The 15,874-nt window shown below is 38.2% G+C and overlaps 1 protein-coding gene across 1 annotated transcript; it reads right to left on the bottom strand.

Moving 5' to 3' along the window:
* Window positions 1-1,070: 1,070 nt before the first annotated feature.
* gpbp1l1 (GC-rich promoter binding protein 1-like 1) lies at window positions 1,071-15,592 on the bottom strand. Its single transcript, XM_051707788.1, has 12 exons — window positions 15,308-15,592; window positions 12,724-13,924; window positions 12,239-12,352; window positions 11,897-12,026; window positions 8,624-8,940; window positions 6,932-7,007; window positions 5,211-5,407; window positions 4,804-4,944; window positions 4,367-4,522; window positions 4,008-4,126; window positions 3,474-3,576; window positions 1,071-3,200 (listed from the first exon to the last, which is right to left on the bottom strand). The coding sequence occupies exons 3-12, from the start codon at window positions 12,296-12,298 to the stop codon at window positions 3,051-3,053; spliced, it is 1,449 nt and encodes a 482-aa protein (XP_051563748.1). The 5' UTR covers window positions 12,299-12,352; window positions 12,724-13,924; window positions 15,308-15,592; the 3' UTR covers window positions 1,071-3,050.
* Between the last annotated feature and the right edge of the window lie 282 nt (window positions 15,593-15,874).

Genomic DNA, 15,874 nt, shown 5'->3' on the forward strand with positions numbered 1-15,874 from the left:
GTTTGCATAGCATGGAGACATGATTTTCGTAAGGAAACTTCACAGAATGAGTGTCTTTTGATTCAAGGTGTCTGCATGGTGCCATCTCCTGGTGGCCATATGTAACATTGAGCTTCGTGTGGATTATCTAATGATCTATGCATCCGATTACATTGTCTGTGTAATGATATGTGATATTTTATGCTGTTTATTTTTCATTAAGTTATAAGTGAAAATGCGGCAAAAAAGCAACACCAGCATAATTGTCAAAGAAATATACGTCGCTATTACTTGCTATATTTTTGTCTGTGAGTAAAACAAATAGGCTGTTTGTATGCTACTCTTTGAAAGCTTTCCAACAACATTTGACAAAGCTATATGATCAGTTTGATGTTTTTATTTATTTCAAAAATATGTACAGTGCCATTTTTTTTTAAATAAATGATCAAAACGGAGGGGGGGGGGGGGGGTGGCCTGGGTTGCTCAACAAGTAAAGATGCTGACTACCACACCTGGAGTCGTGAGTTCAAATCCAGGACATGCTGAGTGAATCCAATCAGGCCTCCTAAGCAACCAATTGGCCTGGTTGCTAGGGTGGGTAGAGTCACGTTGGGTTAACCTCCTCGTGGTCGCTATAATGTGGTTCTCACTCTCAGTGGGGTGCGTGGTGAGTTGTGTGTGGACGCCACGTAGAATAGCGTGAAGCTTCCACACGTGCTAGGTCTCCGCGATAACGCGCTTAACAAGCCACGTGATGCAATGCATGGATTGATGGTCTCAGATGCAACTGAGATTCGTCCTCCACCACCCTGATTGAGGTGAGTCACTACACCACCATGAGGACCTAGAGTGCATTGGGAATTGGGCATGCCAAATTGGGGAGAAAAGGGGAGAATATCCAAAAAACATTTTTTTATCAAAACGGAACACTTCTGATTTGTCTGCAAATGTCAAAACATTTGTTCAGTTTTGGTTATAATGCCTGCATGTATTGGAAAGTACAGCTTCTAAGCTTTCAAACAATACCTATTTTGTTTTAGTCAAGACTGCAGTTGTTAATATATTGATGATTTTCCCACCGGTGGCCCATCCAAGCTTAAAGGGTTTAATTTTTATTATTATTATTTTCTTTATCTTTTACATGCATATTCAGAACATTACCATTGGTCTTGTTAAAACATTAAGAAAACGTAGGTTTCAAAAAGTCTTTCAGCAGAAAACGAAAGGCTGGACATGTTTGGCAAACTGATGCAAAATATTTATTACAATTTTTTCTCTGTTCTTTTTCTTTATGATGCAGTTTATGTCTGCTTCGTCTCATACAGATAAACCCATACATGACACCTTTTTATCTTCTCAAATCTGTAAATAATGTTATCAAAATAATCTTAATCTTCCAAAACTCACAATTTTTATTCTTATATTTTTTACAATCCACCCTGAATATCAAGGCTGCGGAAACAATATAATGCAAACAAAAGAAAAACAAACTATTTATGTGGGAATTTTTACAGCTGTACCAAAATTAAAAAAAAGAAACTTAAATCTGTGAAAAAGCCATTTTTATACCCTATCAGAGAAAAACAAGGTACAAAAAAACAAAAACAAAAAACAAAAAGGAGATGCACAATTTACACCAGCAGTCCCTCATGAAATAAAGAACTTTTAAAGATGGATCACTGCCAGCAGCAGGGATAGAACTCGGCGTCAAGATTTCTTCACAACAAACTGTTTAAAGACCAACATAGCAGAACAAAGCGTGCAAGCCATCTTACTGAATCGCTCAAACAAATTTCACAGTAATTACAAATCTTGGATAACTTGGGTCAATTCCTGCATTGTAAACATAAGCCCAATCATTTTTAATGCATTTCTATTCCATTGGGTAGATTTTATTAGGGTTTTGTGATTTAATAAATTCTTTAAATCTTTTTTGCGTTTATTGTATATCCCTTATTATCTACATGCATCGACTGTAAAGCTTTGGAAAATAAATGCCACAGCATTAATTATGCCAGCATGAAAAGCATGAGAATGCTTTTTATAGTCACTCTGAAAAATTCTGGATTTCAATATGGTTCAAATCAAACTGCTTTAAGTTATTCAGGGGGAAAAAACTAGACAGTCTGTTTATGATTTTTTAAACATTTTTTCCTAAACAGAATCCAGCCTCAGTGAATTGAACATGTTTCCCATAACTTCACATGTAAAACATTAGACCATTCCATCCAAACATGACCTTAATTCAAAAGCCAGCTCCTGACGAACTCTTTCTTAAGCTAGGTTTCAAATCTAACTTTAACACATCCTTTAAGGTACGCTCACATGTGTTCGCTCACTTGGCAGACAAAATTAAATCAGGTATATTTGTTTGATTTTGATACAGTAGAATGAAAACTGGAAATCAGAGTTTGGCGGAACTGGAGCCAGAAATGGACTGATGTTCTAGCTGCCAGACTGATGGTGACAGTCCATTTAATAAACATTAAACATTTAATGTTGCTTTAGTTCTTCCTTGCTGCAGGGATGACTGGCTTCAGTTCATTTCTATGAGGGACCAGGAGCAATGTCGCTGTCAGCGGCTCACAATGATTGTTTCATCTTAACACTAATGCTACGAATTGTTTTCGCGAAAAGGAAAAAAAACTTTTAGAAAGGTGTCAAAGCCATTTTATAGAACATTCAGATGATGTCATATTTCACGTTTAATCACGGTTATAATTTGTGTTATTATGAATTAGTCTTTTCCCCAAGCAAAACAAAAAAAAGATCTGGTGGAGGGTGTGTGGCTTTCTTTGACATTTCTAGTTCAGGATAAAGAACAAAATACAGACAAGGAAAGAGAGGGGGGAATCAAATAGAAAGACACTGCCTACGAGGTGACAAGTGAATGTTTTTTCTCTTCCTCTCCAACTGGGATATGACTGATGTTCCTTGTCCATGAAAAGAAGCCTTTCTCTCTCTCTCTTTTTTTTTTTTTTTTTAAATAAATGGGTGAGATGGAGAGACAGATTAAGAGTGAATTGGAAATGGGGGAGGGGAGTTTAAAGCCACATTAGGTATCATCATCATTAGGAATCATCATCATCGGAGGTCTGGCTGCTACTGCTCGTCTCAGACTCGGAGCCCTCTTCCAGGCCAGGGGTGTTCCTCCAGGGTAGCAGGGCCCCACTACGTGGCTTTAAGAGCATACCATTACGTCCCAGACCAATCTTCTTCATCTGACACAAAACACACAATAAAGTCAGTGAAAGAGAAAAATTAATTGATCTCACTACAAATGTCGAAAGTAGTCCATGGGACTTGAGCGTCATATTCCAAGTCTTTTGTGTTGAAACAACACGAGGGTGAGTAAATTATGACAGAATTGTCATTTTTGGGTGAACTACTCCTTTAAGGTTAAATATCTTTACATTCTTGGAGGAAAAAAAAAAAACCGTAGATGGAAACTAAACGCATTTATTTACTTTTACAAGTACATGTGTGACCCATACCTGTTCAGTTTTAGCTTGAAACTCTTTGAGTTCATCCTCAGTGAGGGGTTGGAAATTTTCATCATTTTCTGGGTATTCCTGCCAACCCATGGCCTTCAGCAGCCTGACACAGAAAATCACAGAGTGTGTCAGTGAGTATGTTGATAAGGGACACTGTCCTATGCGTTGCTGGATGACTGTTTGTGTGTATGTGTCTGCTGGTAGACAATGGGTTGGTAACACTTTACAATAATTTACATTTGCAAACATTATTTAACATGAATGAACATTGAAAAATACTTTTACAGCATTTATTAATTTCAACATATAGTAATACATTTTTAAAATCGAAAGTTGTATATGTTAACATTAGTTAATGCGCTATGCACTATTTTTTATTAACTAACATGAACAAAGATTTAAAAATGCAGTAAAGAAATATATTGTTCATTGTTAGTTCATGATTCCCAATGCAATATCTAATGCTAATGAATGGAACCTTATTGTAAAGTGTTACCAGTGGGTTAATGGGTGTCTATATGTGGTCACTCTGACCTGTGTTCAGCCTCCAGAGAGCTGGACAAGTGCTCTGTGTCTGAGTCACTGAGAGAGTGGGAGATGCCATTTTCATGACTTTCTCCAAATTCTTTTGGTTCAGGGGTACTTCCCTCTCCCTAAACACAAGGATAACCCACAAACAATGGCTTCAGCAAGAATGTTTTACCAACAGTGTTTACCTATCAAAAAGCATACACTGTTGAGTAATGTGCTTACAACTAAACAACAATTCAAATGAAGCAATAACCAATACATCACATTCATTCAGACATAGCTATGAGCCATTCTATTTATCAGTGGTCATGAAGAACAGTAACCACTCATAGACAACTGATCAGAGCTGAATTCATTAGCACCTCTGTTGGGGCTCCTGGGCTGTGGCACCCACTCACATCCCCGTTTCTCTCATCCTTTAGTCCACGCAGGAACTCACTCTTACGGTCTGTGCTGCGCCGCATCAGCTTTAGCCGTGAGGGGGTTATGTCTATGGGAGGGGTGGTGCTGGAGGGTAGCTTTGGAGTGAGAAGAGAGGGAAATATAAATACAACAAAAGAAAATGCTGGGCAGGCAACATATTACTTATTGATATTCTGCTTTGGATAGACACATTCAAAGGAGATTACTGAAGAGCCGAGAAGAAAACAACAACATCTGAAAGTTTCAAATAAAAACATCCATTCGTTTATATTGCATATTTAATCAATGACCATCTGGTTGGGTGTTTTGTAAATAGCCAAATAATGTAGAGCTTGTAGAATGACATTGCTTCCATGGCTGACCCATCATACTTTACCTCTTTAGAGGTGCCATGGGCAGGTGCACTGACGGGCGTCAGAGGTTTGGTCACAGAAACGGGACTGGTGAAGGCCGAATCCCGTCCAGAAAAATGCAAACCCACTTTAGTTTCCCTTCCATTGGGTTTCCATGGGCCAGACTACAAAGGGAAAGAAAAATGTTATTTATAAAAGGAAAAATTATTTCACTGTCTGTTACACAAGTGCCCTAATAATTACTTTTAGTAACAAAAAGTTTATGAGTAAGAATCTTCTGGCTCTTCAAAGGAACCTAACATTTAAAAAAACATATGGCCTTCAACATAAAAGGAAAAATGACTAACAAAGCGATGTGATCCATTAAGTGGGTGCTCCAAGTAATTCACACAAGTACTATTTTTAGACACACTTGCTTAAAACGCAGTACCTTGGTGGGGGCAGTGGCAGGTTTGGGCACCAGATTCTTGTAGACACTGGGTCCAGTGATGGGGACTTTAGAACCATTGGCGGGTAGAGGGCCAGCACTGGCAAAGCCAGCCGAGAATGCAGCACTGGGGTCCTCCTTAGACACTTTCTTAATGACCAGCATTTTAGACATAGCTTGCTTAGCACTAGGAGGGTTCTCTGTAATGGAGGGAGACATTTAGATTAATGTGCAATGCACAGGACAACCACCCACTGGAAGCTGGTTTTAAAAGCCATTAAATATTAAAGGATGATTTTTTACTTTATTTATTGAGGTCAACTATAAGCTAGGATACTCACTGAAAATGTACTTTAAGCATATACAGTATATACATTTAAAATGTACAGTCTTCTCCGGGAAAGCAGAACAAGATATTGATGACTCAGCCTGCACTACACATATTTTTGTTCAATCATATATACACACTAGAATAGTGATTCTCAACCAGGTGGCCCACTAGATTCTGTTTTAACCACTCTATGATGATTTAAAGTACGGTATTATACACTCACTGAGCACTTTATTAGGAACACCTGTACATCTACTTATTCATGCAATTATCTAAACAGCCAATTGTGTGGCAGCTGTGCAATACATAAAATAATTCAGATAAAGGTCAGGAGCTTTAGTCAATGTTCACATCAACCATCAGAATGGGGAAAAAATGTGATCTCAGTTATTTTGACCATGGCATGATTGTTGGTGCCAGACGGGCTGGTTTGAGTATTTCTGTAACTACTGATTACCTGGGATTTTCACACACAACAGTCTCTAGAATTTACTCAGAATGGTGCCAAAAACAACACACACACACACACACAAAAAAAAACATCCAGTGAGCGGCAGTTCTGCGAATGGAAATGCCTTGTTGATGGTAGAGGTCGGAGAATGGCCAGACTGGTTTGAGCTGACAGAAAGGCTAAAGTAGCTCAGATAACAACTACATACAATTGTAGTGAGCAGAATAGCATCTCAGAATGCACAACATATCGAACCTTAAGGCGGATGGGCCACAACAGCAGAAGACCATGTCGGGCACTTTTTTTTTTTAAGACCATAGTGTTCCTAATAAAGTGCTCAGTGAGTGTATATGCGGTATATAATGTGTCATTTGTCATTTTTACAATGTGCATTTATGACGCTAATGTGCTAACATGCTATACGCTGCCATAATATGGACCGGTTACCATCTGTCATTTAAATTTTGTAATGACTTTGATTCTAATGCAAAGATGTTTGTGCTGGCGAGCTGTTTAACCACCAAAACGTACTCAAAAACAAATTTTTTTAAGCCAGATTTTGTTCTAAATGAAGTCACAGTCATTTGTTATTTGATTACACAAAGTATACCCAGGATTTTACTCTAGAATGAGACTGTCCCTCCCCCCTAATACTATCTGCAATGGACTGACAAGTACCAAATCATGGTTTATGGCTATGACGTTACCAAAAGCTCATTTGTTTTATAAAAAAACAAAACTACAACAAACAAAAGAAATTGGGATGAACCCTTCAATATCTCCCAACCAAACTTCCTGTTTCAATAAGAAATACTTAAACACAGGAAAAAATACTGCACTTGTCAAAAAATTTTTATTTTTTTTAATCAAACCAATATTAAGATAAGACAACAGATTAATTCTACATAACTGGAACAAGGTGACTCAATAAAGCATCTTTACCCCATACTCCTGCTGGAGTCCCGACAGCACGAGGCTGATTTGCTGGCTTTCCAGTTGTCTCTGGGTTCAAGGAGGGCTGAAATTTGCATGAACATAGAAAGCATGAGCTCAAATTCAGTATGCAGTCAATGCATGAATGGCAGGTAAAGTATGACAGAACTAAACCGCTGTAACAACAGTAATTTAACTTGTGCCTTGTAGGGGTGTGATCTAACTACAGAAGTAGGCAAGCCACAGTAGGGCTGGGTATCGAAACAGATTTCCCGATTCGATTAAGACACACAAGCTCTTGATTCGATTCATTTGGGTATATTTCAATGATGTTTCAGTTATGTAACAGCTAATGCTGTTAATTATACAGGGGACCTTCTAACTTAGAACATTACAAAAATATTATTTTATCATTAGTTTTCAAGTATAAGTGATCCAAGTATAGCATATCTAAGTTAGAATTTTATTACTGTTCATATTCATAATTTGTACTATTTACAAGTTTTTACATTGATATGTAGAACACGTGCTAAAATGGTACTGTCTTTTTAAGAAAAGTGGCAGTTCAGCGAGCATTTCACAGAAGTGTTTTGGAAGACAACTAGAAGCAATTGGAGTCGCATGCCTTCTTTACTGCATCCGTACCAAGTGTGATTAGAAATAAAAGTTTCTATTTTTGTTGTTTTTGACTGTAAAAAAGGGTATTAAAAGAGACTTTAAAGAGTACATAAAAAAATGAAAATTCTCTCATCATTTACTCACCCTCATGCCATCCCAGATGTGTATGACTTTCTTTGTGCTGATGAACACAAAGGTTTTTTTTTTTTTTTAAAGAATATCTCAGCTCTGTAGTCTATGCAATGCAAGTGAATGGTGACCAGAACTCCAAAGAGAACATAAAGCATAAAAGTAAACCAGTGGTTTAGTCAATGTCTTCTGAAGCAATCCAGTTGGTTCTGAGTGAGAACAGACCAAAATGTAATTCCTTTTTGACTGTACACCTTGACAGAAGTGTTCTTGGCGATCATGATTTCACTTCCTACAGCACCATCTAGCACACTGCGCATGTGTCAAGTGCTAGGAAGTGCAATCGAGCTTGAAATCATGGTTGTGCCAAGAGACTGCAATGGCAAGATGTAAAGTGAAAAAGTAATATTACTTTTATGCTGCATTTATGTGCTATTTGAAGCTTTACAATTTTGGTCACCATTCACTTGCATTGTATGGACCTACAGAGCCGAGATATTCTTCTAAAAATCTTTCTTTGTGTTCTGCAGAAGAAAAAGTCATATACATCAAGGATAATTTTTGGGTAACTATACTTTTAACCAATGACAAATGGATTGCGTGCATCTCATCTTTAGACACATTACATGGAACGAGTCAAACCAAACTTTTACTCTCAAGATGCAGTGAAAGGATCTCAGTGCTGATCAATATACTAATCAATCACTTTCAAGTGAAATCTGAAAACGTACCATCCAGTAGCTAATCAAAGACATTTTTAGCCACATAGTGCAAAATCTGGTCGCTTATGAGAGTTATTTACTCTTTCATTGTAGAGGTTTGCCGCATAGATTAAAATATCAACCTTGGAATTTTAAGAATCAATATCGTATCATTTAAATAAAGATTGCAATTAATTGGAAAATCAATATTCTTACCCAGCCCTAAGCCAAAGTGGGGAAAAAAAGCACTTACAAAATCCTCATCAACAAACTTGAGCTTGTCGTCGTTGCGCTCCTCATCAGAATATCTGTCCTGATATGGGCCACCTTTGCGTGGATGAAAGTTTCCATTACGCTGTCGGTGACCCCCTTGTCTGTCCCTCTCGCCTCCACCGCGTTTGATATGCCGAGCATGGTGGTGGTGAGGACCATCCTGGCTCCTCTGCGCCCCATGCCAGCTGGGGGTCTCCTTCCACCCTGGTCCACCTCCCAATCCCCCCTGACTGCCCTTTGCAACACCAGAGTCTACAGAGTCATGCCTCAACAGAGATGGCTGCTGCCAACCATCACCTGATGCGAAAACAAACACAGAACATGTGAAAAGCACTGGAACAAACAGGTTAACTAACTTTTATTACTCCTTTTCCATCAAAATGGTGCTGGTTCATTTTGAGCTTTGTTTGGCCGGGGGAACTGAGAACTGATCTTAGAAGCGACCTGCTTTTCCACTGACTTGAGAATCTAATAATGACCTGACTTACTATGTTACTACATACTGTAACCTGCCCACATACAAACAGTGCATTGTGGTCTTTGTTTAGGAGTCCTGCAAGTTTTAAAAACATATTTAACATCCACAGTACTTTACTGTCTTTATGATTTTACGACTTGATTTTGAAGCAACTATCAAAAGTTATTGCAAATAAAATGTATCAATCAACTTTCAAAAATATGTTAATACCAACTTTTTTTTTAGATGGACTAAAAAATGAGTTTATAAGTCTTGCATTATGACTACGAGTTCTGAGAACATATTTTAATTGTATAGTTCTTGTACATATTGAATACATCATTCAAACATTCACAGTTTAGGTTGGAAAAGTATGTGAACCACTAGCGTAATAATGTCAACAAAAGTTAGAGTCAGCAGTTGGCAAACCTGACATCAAATTAATGAAACGAGATTAGAGGTGTGTGTTGGAGCCACTTTGACTTATAAAAAGCACTCAAACATTGAGTTTGCTATTCACAAGAAGCATCTGCTGACGTGGACCATGCCTCGCAAAAAAGAGATCTCAGAAGACCTACGATCAAGAATTGTTGCTTTGCATAACACTGGAAATATTCAAATATTCATCGATCCAACGTTGTGACAAATTGACAAAATGGAGACAATTTAGTACTGTGGCTACTCTCCCTAAAAGTGGCCATCCAGCCAAGATGACTCAAAGGGCATGCTGCAGAATGCTCAATAAGGTTAAAAAGAAGTCTAGAGCTAAAGACTTGAAGGAATCATTGGAACTGGTTAACATCTCTGTTCATAAGTCTACCATACAGAAAGCATTAAACAGGCATGTTGTCCATGACAGGACACCACAAAGGAAACCGCTGCTTTCCAACCTTGACACTTCACAAAGCTACTGGGAAAATGTTTTTTGGACTAATGAAACTAAGATTGAATTGTTTTCGAAGAACACGCAGCACTATATATGGCGTAAAAAGAGCACCGCATACCAAGATGAAAACTAGGGATGTCCCGATACCGATACTGGTATTGGAATTGGGTCCGATACCACACACATGTACTCGTACTTGTGCTCGTAAAAATGCTCCGATACCAAAAACTGATACCATCTGATGAACGAATGTCATTATGTAAACAATCTGCAGTTTAATAATCACGTTGAGTCAAGTAGCCCCTGTCTTTTTCAGATTGAAAAGCTACTGTCATCACACAAAAACACTTCAGAATAAAAGCTCAATTTAAATGTAATAAAGTATGACAGAAATATATCACAAAGTTATGTAATATCCACTGTTACTACTACTAATAATAATATTAATAAATCAATGGTACTTGTATTATATTTAAGCAATCTCTCACATATATGATGCTCTGTTATGCAGTACTTTATTTGACGAAATATAACTCCAATGTTGTATTTTGGTTTGTGCTTTGAGGTTCTGTATATAAGCTCTTTATTTGATAAAGAATACAATATTATGTTGAAAATGAAAAAATGAATTGTTATATTTTCATTTGATTCAAGTTTTTTATTAATTCCTTTATTTAAACACCATTTTGATGATAAAATTGAAATAATCTGTTGAAATGGAGTTCAGAAAAAAAAAAAAAGTTATCGGACTTGGTGTTGGTGAGTATCAGAAAGAAAGTATTGGTACTCGTACTCGTTCTCAAATAAATGGTATCGGGACATCCCTATTGAAAACATCATCATAATTGTGTACCGTGGAGGGAGCATCATGATTTGGGGCTGCTCTGCTGCTTTGGGGCTTGGAACGCTTGCAATCATCGAGGGATAAATGAATTCCCAAGTTTATCAAGATATCCTACAGGATAATATCAGGGTGGCTGTGCACCAGCTGAAGCTGAGTAGAAGTTGGGTGATGCAGCAGGACAATGACCCTAAACATCAAAGTAAATCCACTACAGAATGGCTTCAAAAAAAGAAAATCCACCTTTTGGAGTCACCCAGTCAGAGCACAGACCTTAACCCAATACAGATGCTGTGGAATGACCTCAAAAGAGCTGTTCACACCAGACATCCTAAGAATATGACTGAGCTGAAGCAGTTCTGCAAGGAAGAATGGTCCAAAATTCCTTCTGAACGTTGCACAGGAAATGCTTGTTTGAGGTTACTGCTGCTAAAGGACGACCAACCAGTTAAATCCAAGGGTTCACTTCTTTTTCCACAGCACTGTGAATGTTTAATGCGATGTGTTCAATAAAGACATGAAAGATTATAATAGTTTGTGTTGTTAGCTTAACCACATCGTATTTGTCTATACTTGTGACTTTGATGAAGATGAGATCACATTTTATGCCCAATTAATGCAGAAAACCAGCTAATTCCAAAGAGTCCACATACTCTTGCCATTGTATTAAGATGGGATAGAAGAAAGTATTTTTACACTGAAAAGTTGCATACTTCCGCTAAATATATAAAAAATAAAATACACGTTTCATTGATTATAATGCAAGCATTCTTTTTTTGTGCAATTTAGTTTTGTTTCGCATAAGTTTTACCAGACTTCTAGTTCTAAAAAAAACTTTACTTGGTGCGAACACTTCAGAAATTATCCCACCCCCACCCGGCTTCTGAAGTTAGCGGTTCCTGATTAGAGACCAGCTAGTTTTAGGGGCCAAAGCAGAGCTGATTTTTTTTCTGGTCTGGAGCTGCCTTTTGTGCAATGGGAACATGTGGAATAGCTCCAGATAGGGCATCATCACTGTCAGTGGAAAAGTGGCATGTGTGGAGAAGTAAAGATTTGCATGTTCCCCTACCTCCAGGGGCTCTGAGCGGGTCATTGTTGAAAAAGCCATCAGAGGAGTTGTGTCTGCGGCGGTTTACCCCCGGCCGGCTGTCTCCTCGGGGAAAGTGCTCTCCATGCTTCTCAAGGGGGGCAGCAGGGGACTAAATTACAAACACACACAAATGAAACATCTTTCAGCTGCATTTAGCCGTTGCAGACAGCTTCAGCTTTAAAACGTTTATTTTAGAAATGAATGATTTTGCTTTGAACTCAAGAGAAATAAGAAAGGCATTTAAGCCATGCTGTGCTGAATAATAATAAAAAAAAAACTTGCACAAAGTCAATACAAAATCACAACAATCTGTTACAATACCTTGGCGGGCTGAGGCGTGGAGAAGTTAAGCCAGGCAGGAACAAAGTCATGCTGCGCCATTTAGGTCCAGTGTCTCCCGTCAGTGGATGGAGGCATCAAACCTCATGGCCTGAACTAACAGTGCAAGCAACAACAAATCAACTAGAATCACTATAACCAACTACTACAAATACCACCCATAAATGCATTCCCATATATGCAAACCCAGCATTTAATTTCTAAAATCTTTTCTAAAAGACAAGGTAGCACATTTTTGCAAAGTTTAAAACACAGCACTAAACTCTGTAATTCTGTGTAATCTCTTGGCCTTGGTATATGATTGATAGTCTACTGTATCCACTTAGACTGCAAGATGACAAACTCTCTAACAAAATGTATTTATACTTAATGACAAATCTCAAGTTTCATTAGAAAGAGGTAACTCATTCAGGATGCAATATAAACAACATCAAAAAGCATTCCAGCTAAATTATGTGGCTCCTTACCCCAGAGACAAAGGCTCTGTAGTTCGATGGCCCTGTCCTTGTCTGTGTTTGTGCAGAGGGCCCAACCAACGCACTTTTCACTGGCTCAGTGGCCTCAGGGTAAACCCGGTTTCCTGATAAACTCACCAAATTCCAGTTTCCAGGATGGTGCAGTGAGGGAGATGGAAGCGTAACGTACGCAGGGTGAACTCGTCAACTCCCCACGCAAGGTGAAATTGTAAGGTGATGGAAGAGATGGTGGTGCGAGGCGTGTTGTTCTTGATCAATGTGACTGGCGTGTAGTTGTGGAAGAGTAGCGGATGTGTTTGATCAGTAATGCCCGAGTGACTCTCCAGGACACCCTTAGTTCACCGACGATGGCGGCTTGCATTCAGGCTGACCGAGTACAAATGAAGGAATCCAATGTCTTTTGAAATGGAACTCTGAGTCTTGGATTGATCAGTCTCTTATTATGAGGGCTTGTGGTAGCAGCACGTCGTGCCTGCTCTGACACTCCGAAGCCCCTTTATGAACTCATTTTCATATGAAGACACACACAGCGACAAAAAAAAACGGAGGGTGGGGTTGTACCACACAATGCTGTTTTGCGGAAAGTGGCGATCTAAATATGTTCACCTCATCAAAACAGCAAAGGTGCTACGTCAGGGCGAAAGGGGTTGGGGGGCTGATTTGTCACATCACAATAGCTAAGAGTGCTTTATGTTATGAAGTCATGAGAACTGCTTTAGCCTTCAACAGTTCATACTTTGGATGATTCAGCGAACCAAATAATGAATGAAAAAATGGACATCTTTACCTCATGCTCCGCATAACTGAAAAATGACTGGTGAACCAATATCACATCAAGCTACCAAAAATATTAAATTGAAATATGATCTGACCCCCAACAACACTTCCAAACTTCCAGTTCATCAAATCAGAAAAGACTTCCGCAGATGAATAACTTGAGCACAGACTCTTAACAGAGGTGTTGATAAACACAATGTAACGTGCATTGGTGATTTAACAGCCACTCAACACAACCAAATCAAAAGCGTCCAGGTGCAAGGAAACCTTGAACATTAACTGTGAAACAACAGCTGTACTCCAGTTTATATTATTGTATGTATGGTGATCTCAGTCTCTTAAAATCCTTGCAGTCAGAGCAGAAATCCAACAGGCTGTTCTTCCTCCAGATCTTCACAATTAATCAGCAGACCAACTATGTAAAAAAACACAAACAATATTTTATCATTAAATAGCCACATTTGAATTCTTTTAGAACAAAAAAATCATTATCTCCAGGCATACAGCAATACCAATACTTAGGCCAACTTAAGCAAATGGGTAGCTGACATATGGCAAGCAGTGACCTGCAAGTCTGATAAGATTTAGACTGCTTTATCTAAAACTTTTGAACAACATTTCATTATTTTGCATGCAGTTTGTATTACATAGTAACAGAATGTAACTATTTAACCAACAAATAAATAAATTAAAATATGAAAAGGTGTTAAATAATTTTGAAAATATTATGTGGCCAGTAACACCACCGAAAATTAACATTTCCCATTATACATTCATATAAATCTGATCCTAAAACCATGTTATAACTACCCAAATACTGACTTCTGAGCTAAACAACCTGGTGCTGAAATAAAAAGTTTGACATTGACAACACACCAACTACCATCATGTGTTACAAATGTGCTACCAAAACGGATCCCACATTTACGATCTAATAAAACAACCTGCAATAAACTCATGTAAAAAGTCAACAACTCAAATTCATGTCTTCTTTCAGTTAGTAGTAACTTGTTTTTAGTGCTCCGCTTTGATGCATGCAGCAGTAATGGAGCAATAGAGTTATCTTTACAGAATAAAGATTTGTACACTTCTGCAAACTCAAGCAAAATCTGTCAGTGGCATTGAAGACAGCTAGTTTTGTCGTTTGGATTAGACTTCTTATCAGTGTCTGTTGCTTAACTTCATTCTTAATATGACTAATCAGCTCTGTCAGGTTTTATATGAAATATTATTGTCCACAGCCATGCATTATCTAGCCACGTTACTGTAAGATAAGCCAAGTTATTTGTTAAAAGTATAACATGTAAACTGGTTAAAAACTAAAAGGAAACTTATAACTAGCAATAGAGTTAGCTGCACGATATTACCTAAAATAAACTTGAAAGTTCTTTATGATGATCGCAAAGTAATATTTAATATATGCAGCTTAGAGTTTTGGCGTCAACTGTAGCTAATGATTGGCGGAAAACATACCAAACAAGTAAATACGCATTTGTCTTTCTACTTACTGAACACTCGCTAGAACGGCAGTTAGCATAGTAGGCCATTCAATGTGTATATAAACCACAAAGTCAACGCTGATTGTTTAAAGTTGAGCTTTTTTGACTAAAGATACTTTTAGGTGTCATTAGACACCTGCATAGCCCAGTGACTGTGCAATATAACGAGTATGTATGTTGTTTTAGCCACGGCGCGAGCTAAGCTAAGCTAAGTTAGCATTCCGTGCAGAAATAAAGTGTTGTAAAATGGCTCCCTATCGATATCAAACCACCGAATAAACACTTCCACATTCACCTACATTTTTATCCCTTGTCAGTCCCAATAAGTTCACCGAAGACAACGATGCAGCACTTGTCAATGCAATTTGACAGTTTGGAGGTTGTCGTGTTTTCTGATCCTGTATTTTGTTTGTGTTTTTAATCACACTCGTTCCGACTTTGCCAGTCCATCTAGCTTGTTCCTGTCTACTTCTGCACAGAAGAGCTAATCGATCTCAGAGCGCTCTGCCTGTCCGCGTAATAATAACATTGCCCTCAGCAGGAGGATTTACCCATGAGACAGCTTGAAACCGATACAGCGCGGATTTTTTAAATTGATTTAACTACTCGTGAAATACACGTAGTTAGATGGTAACAAAAGATTATGTGAACAGCGTTGGAGACTGGGTGCAGCTCCAGTAATGCAAATTTGGCGCATCTCTCTGCTACCATGAGGCATCCCTTGAGTCAACCTTACTTGACTGCCATTAGCAACATGTTGAAGTTATGCAAAAATAACCAAATATGTGTTGTCCTATATACAGTGCTGGGTAGATTACTTCTAAATTGTAACCTGGTACTGATTACAAATTACGTTACTAAAATCG

Source organism: Myxocyprinus asiaticus, chromosome 9, assembly GCF_019703515.2.
Source record: "Myxocyprinus asiaticus isolate MX2 ecotype Aquarium Trade chromosome 9, UBuf_Myxa_2, whole genome shotgun sequence".
NCBI classification, from domain to species: Eukaryota; Metazoa; Chordata; class Actinopteri; order Cypriniformes; family Catostomidae; genus Myxocyprinus; species Myxocyprinus asiaticus.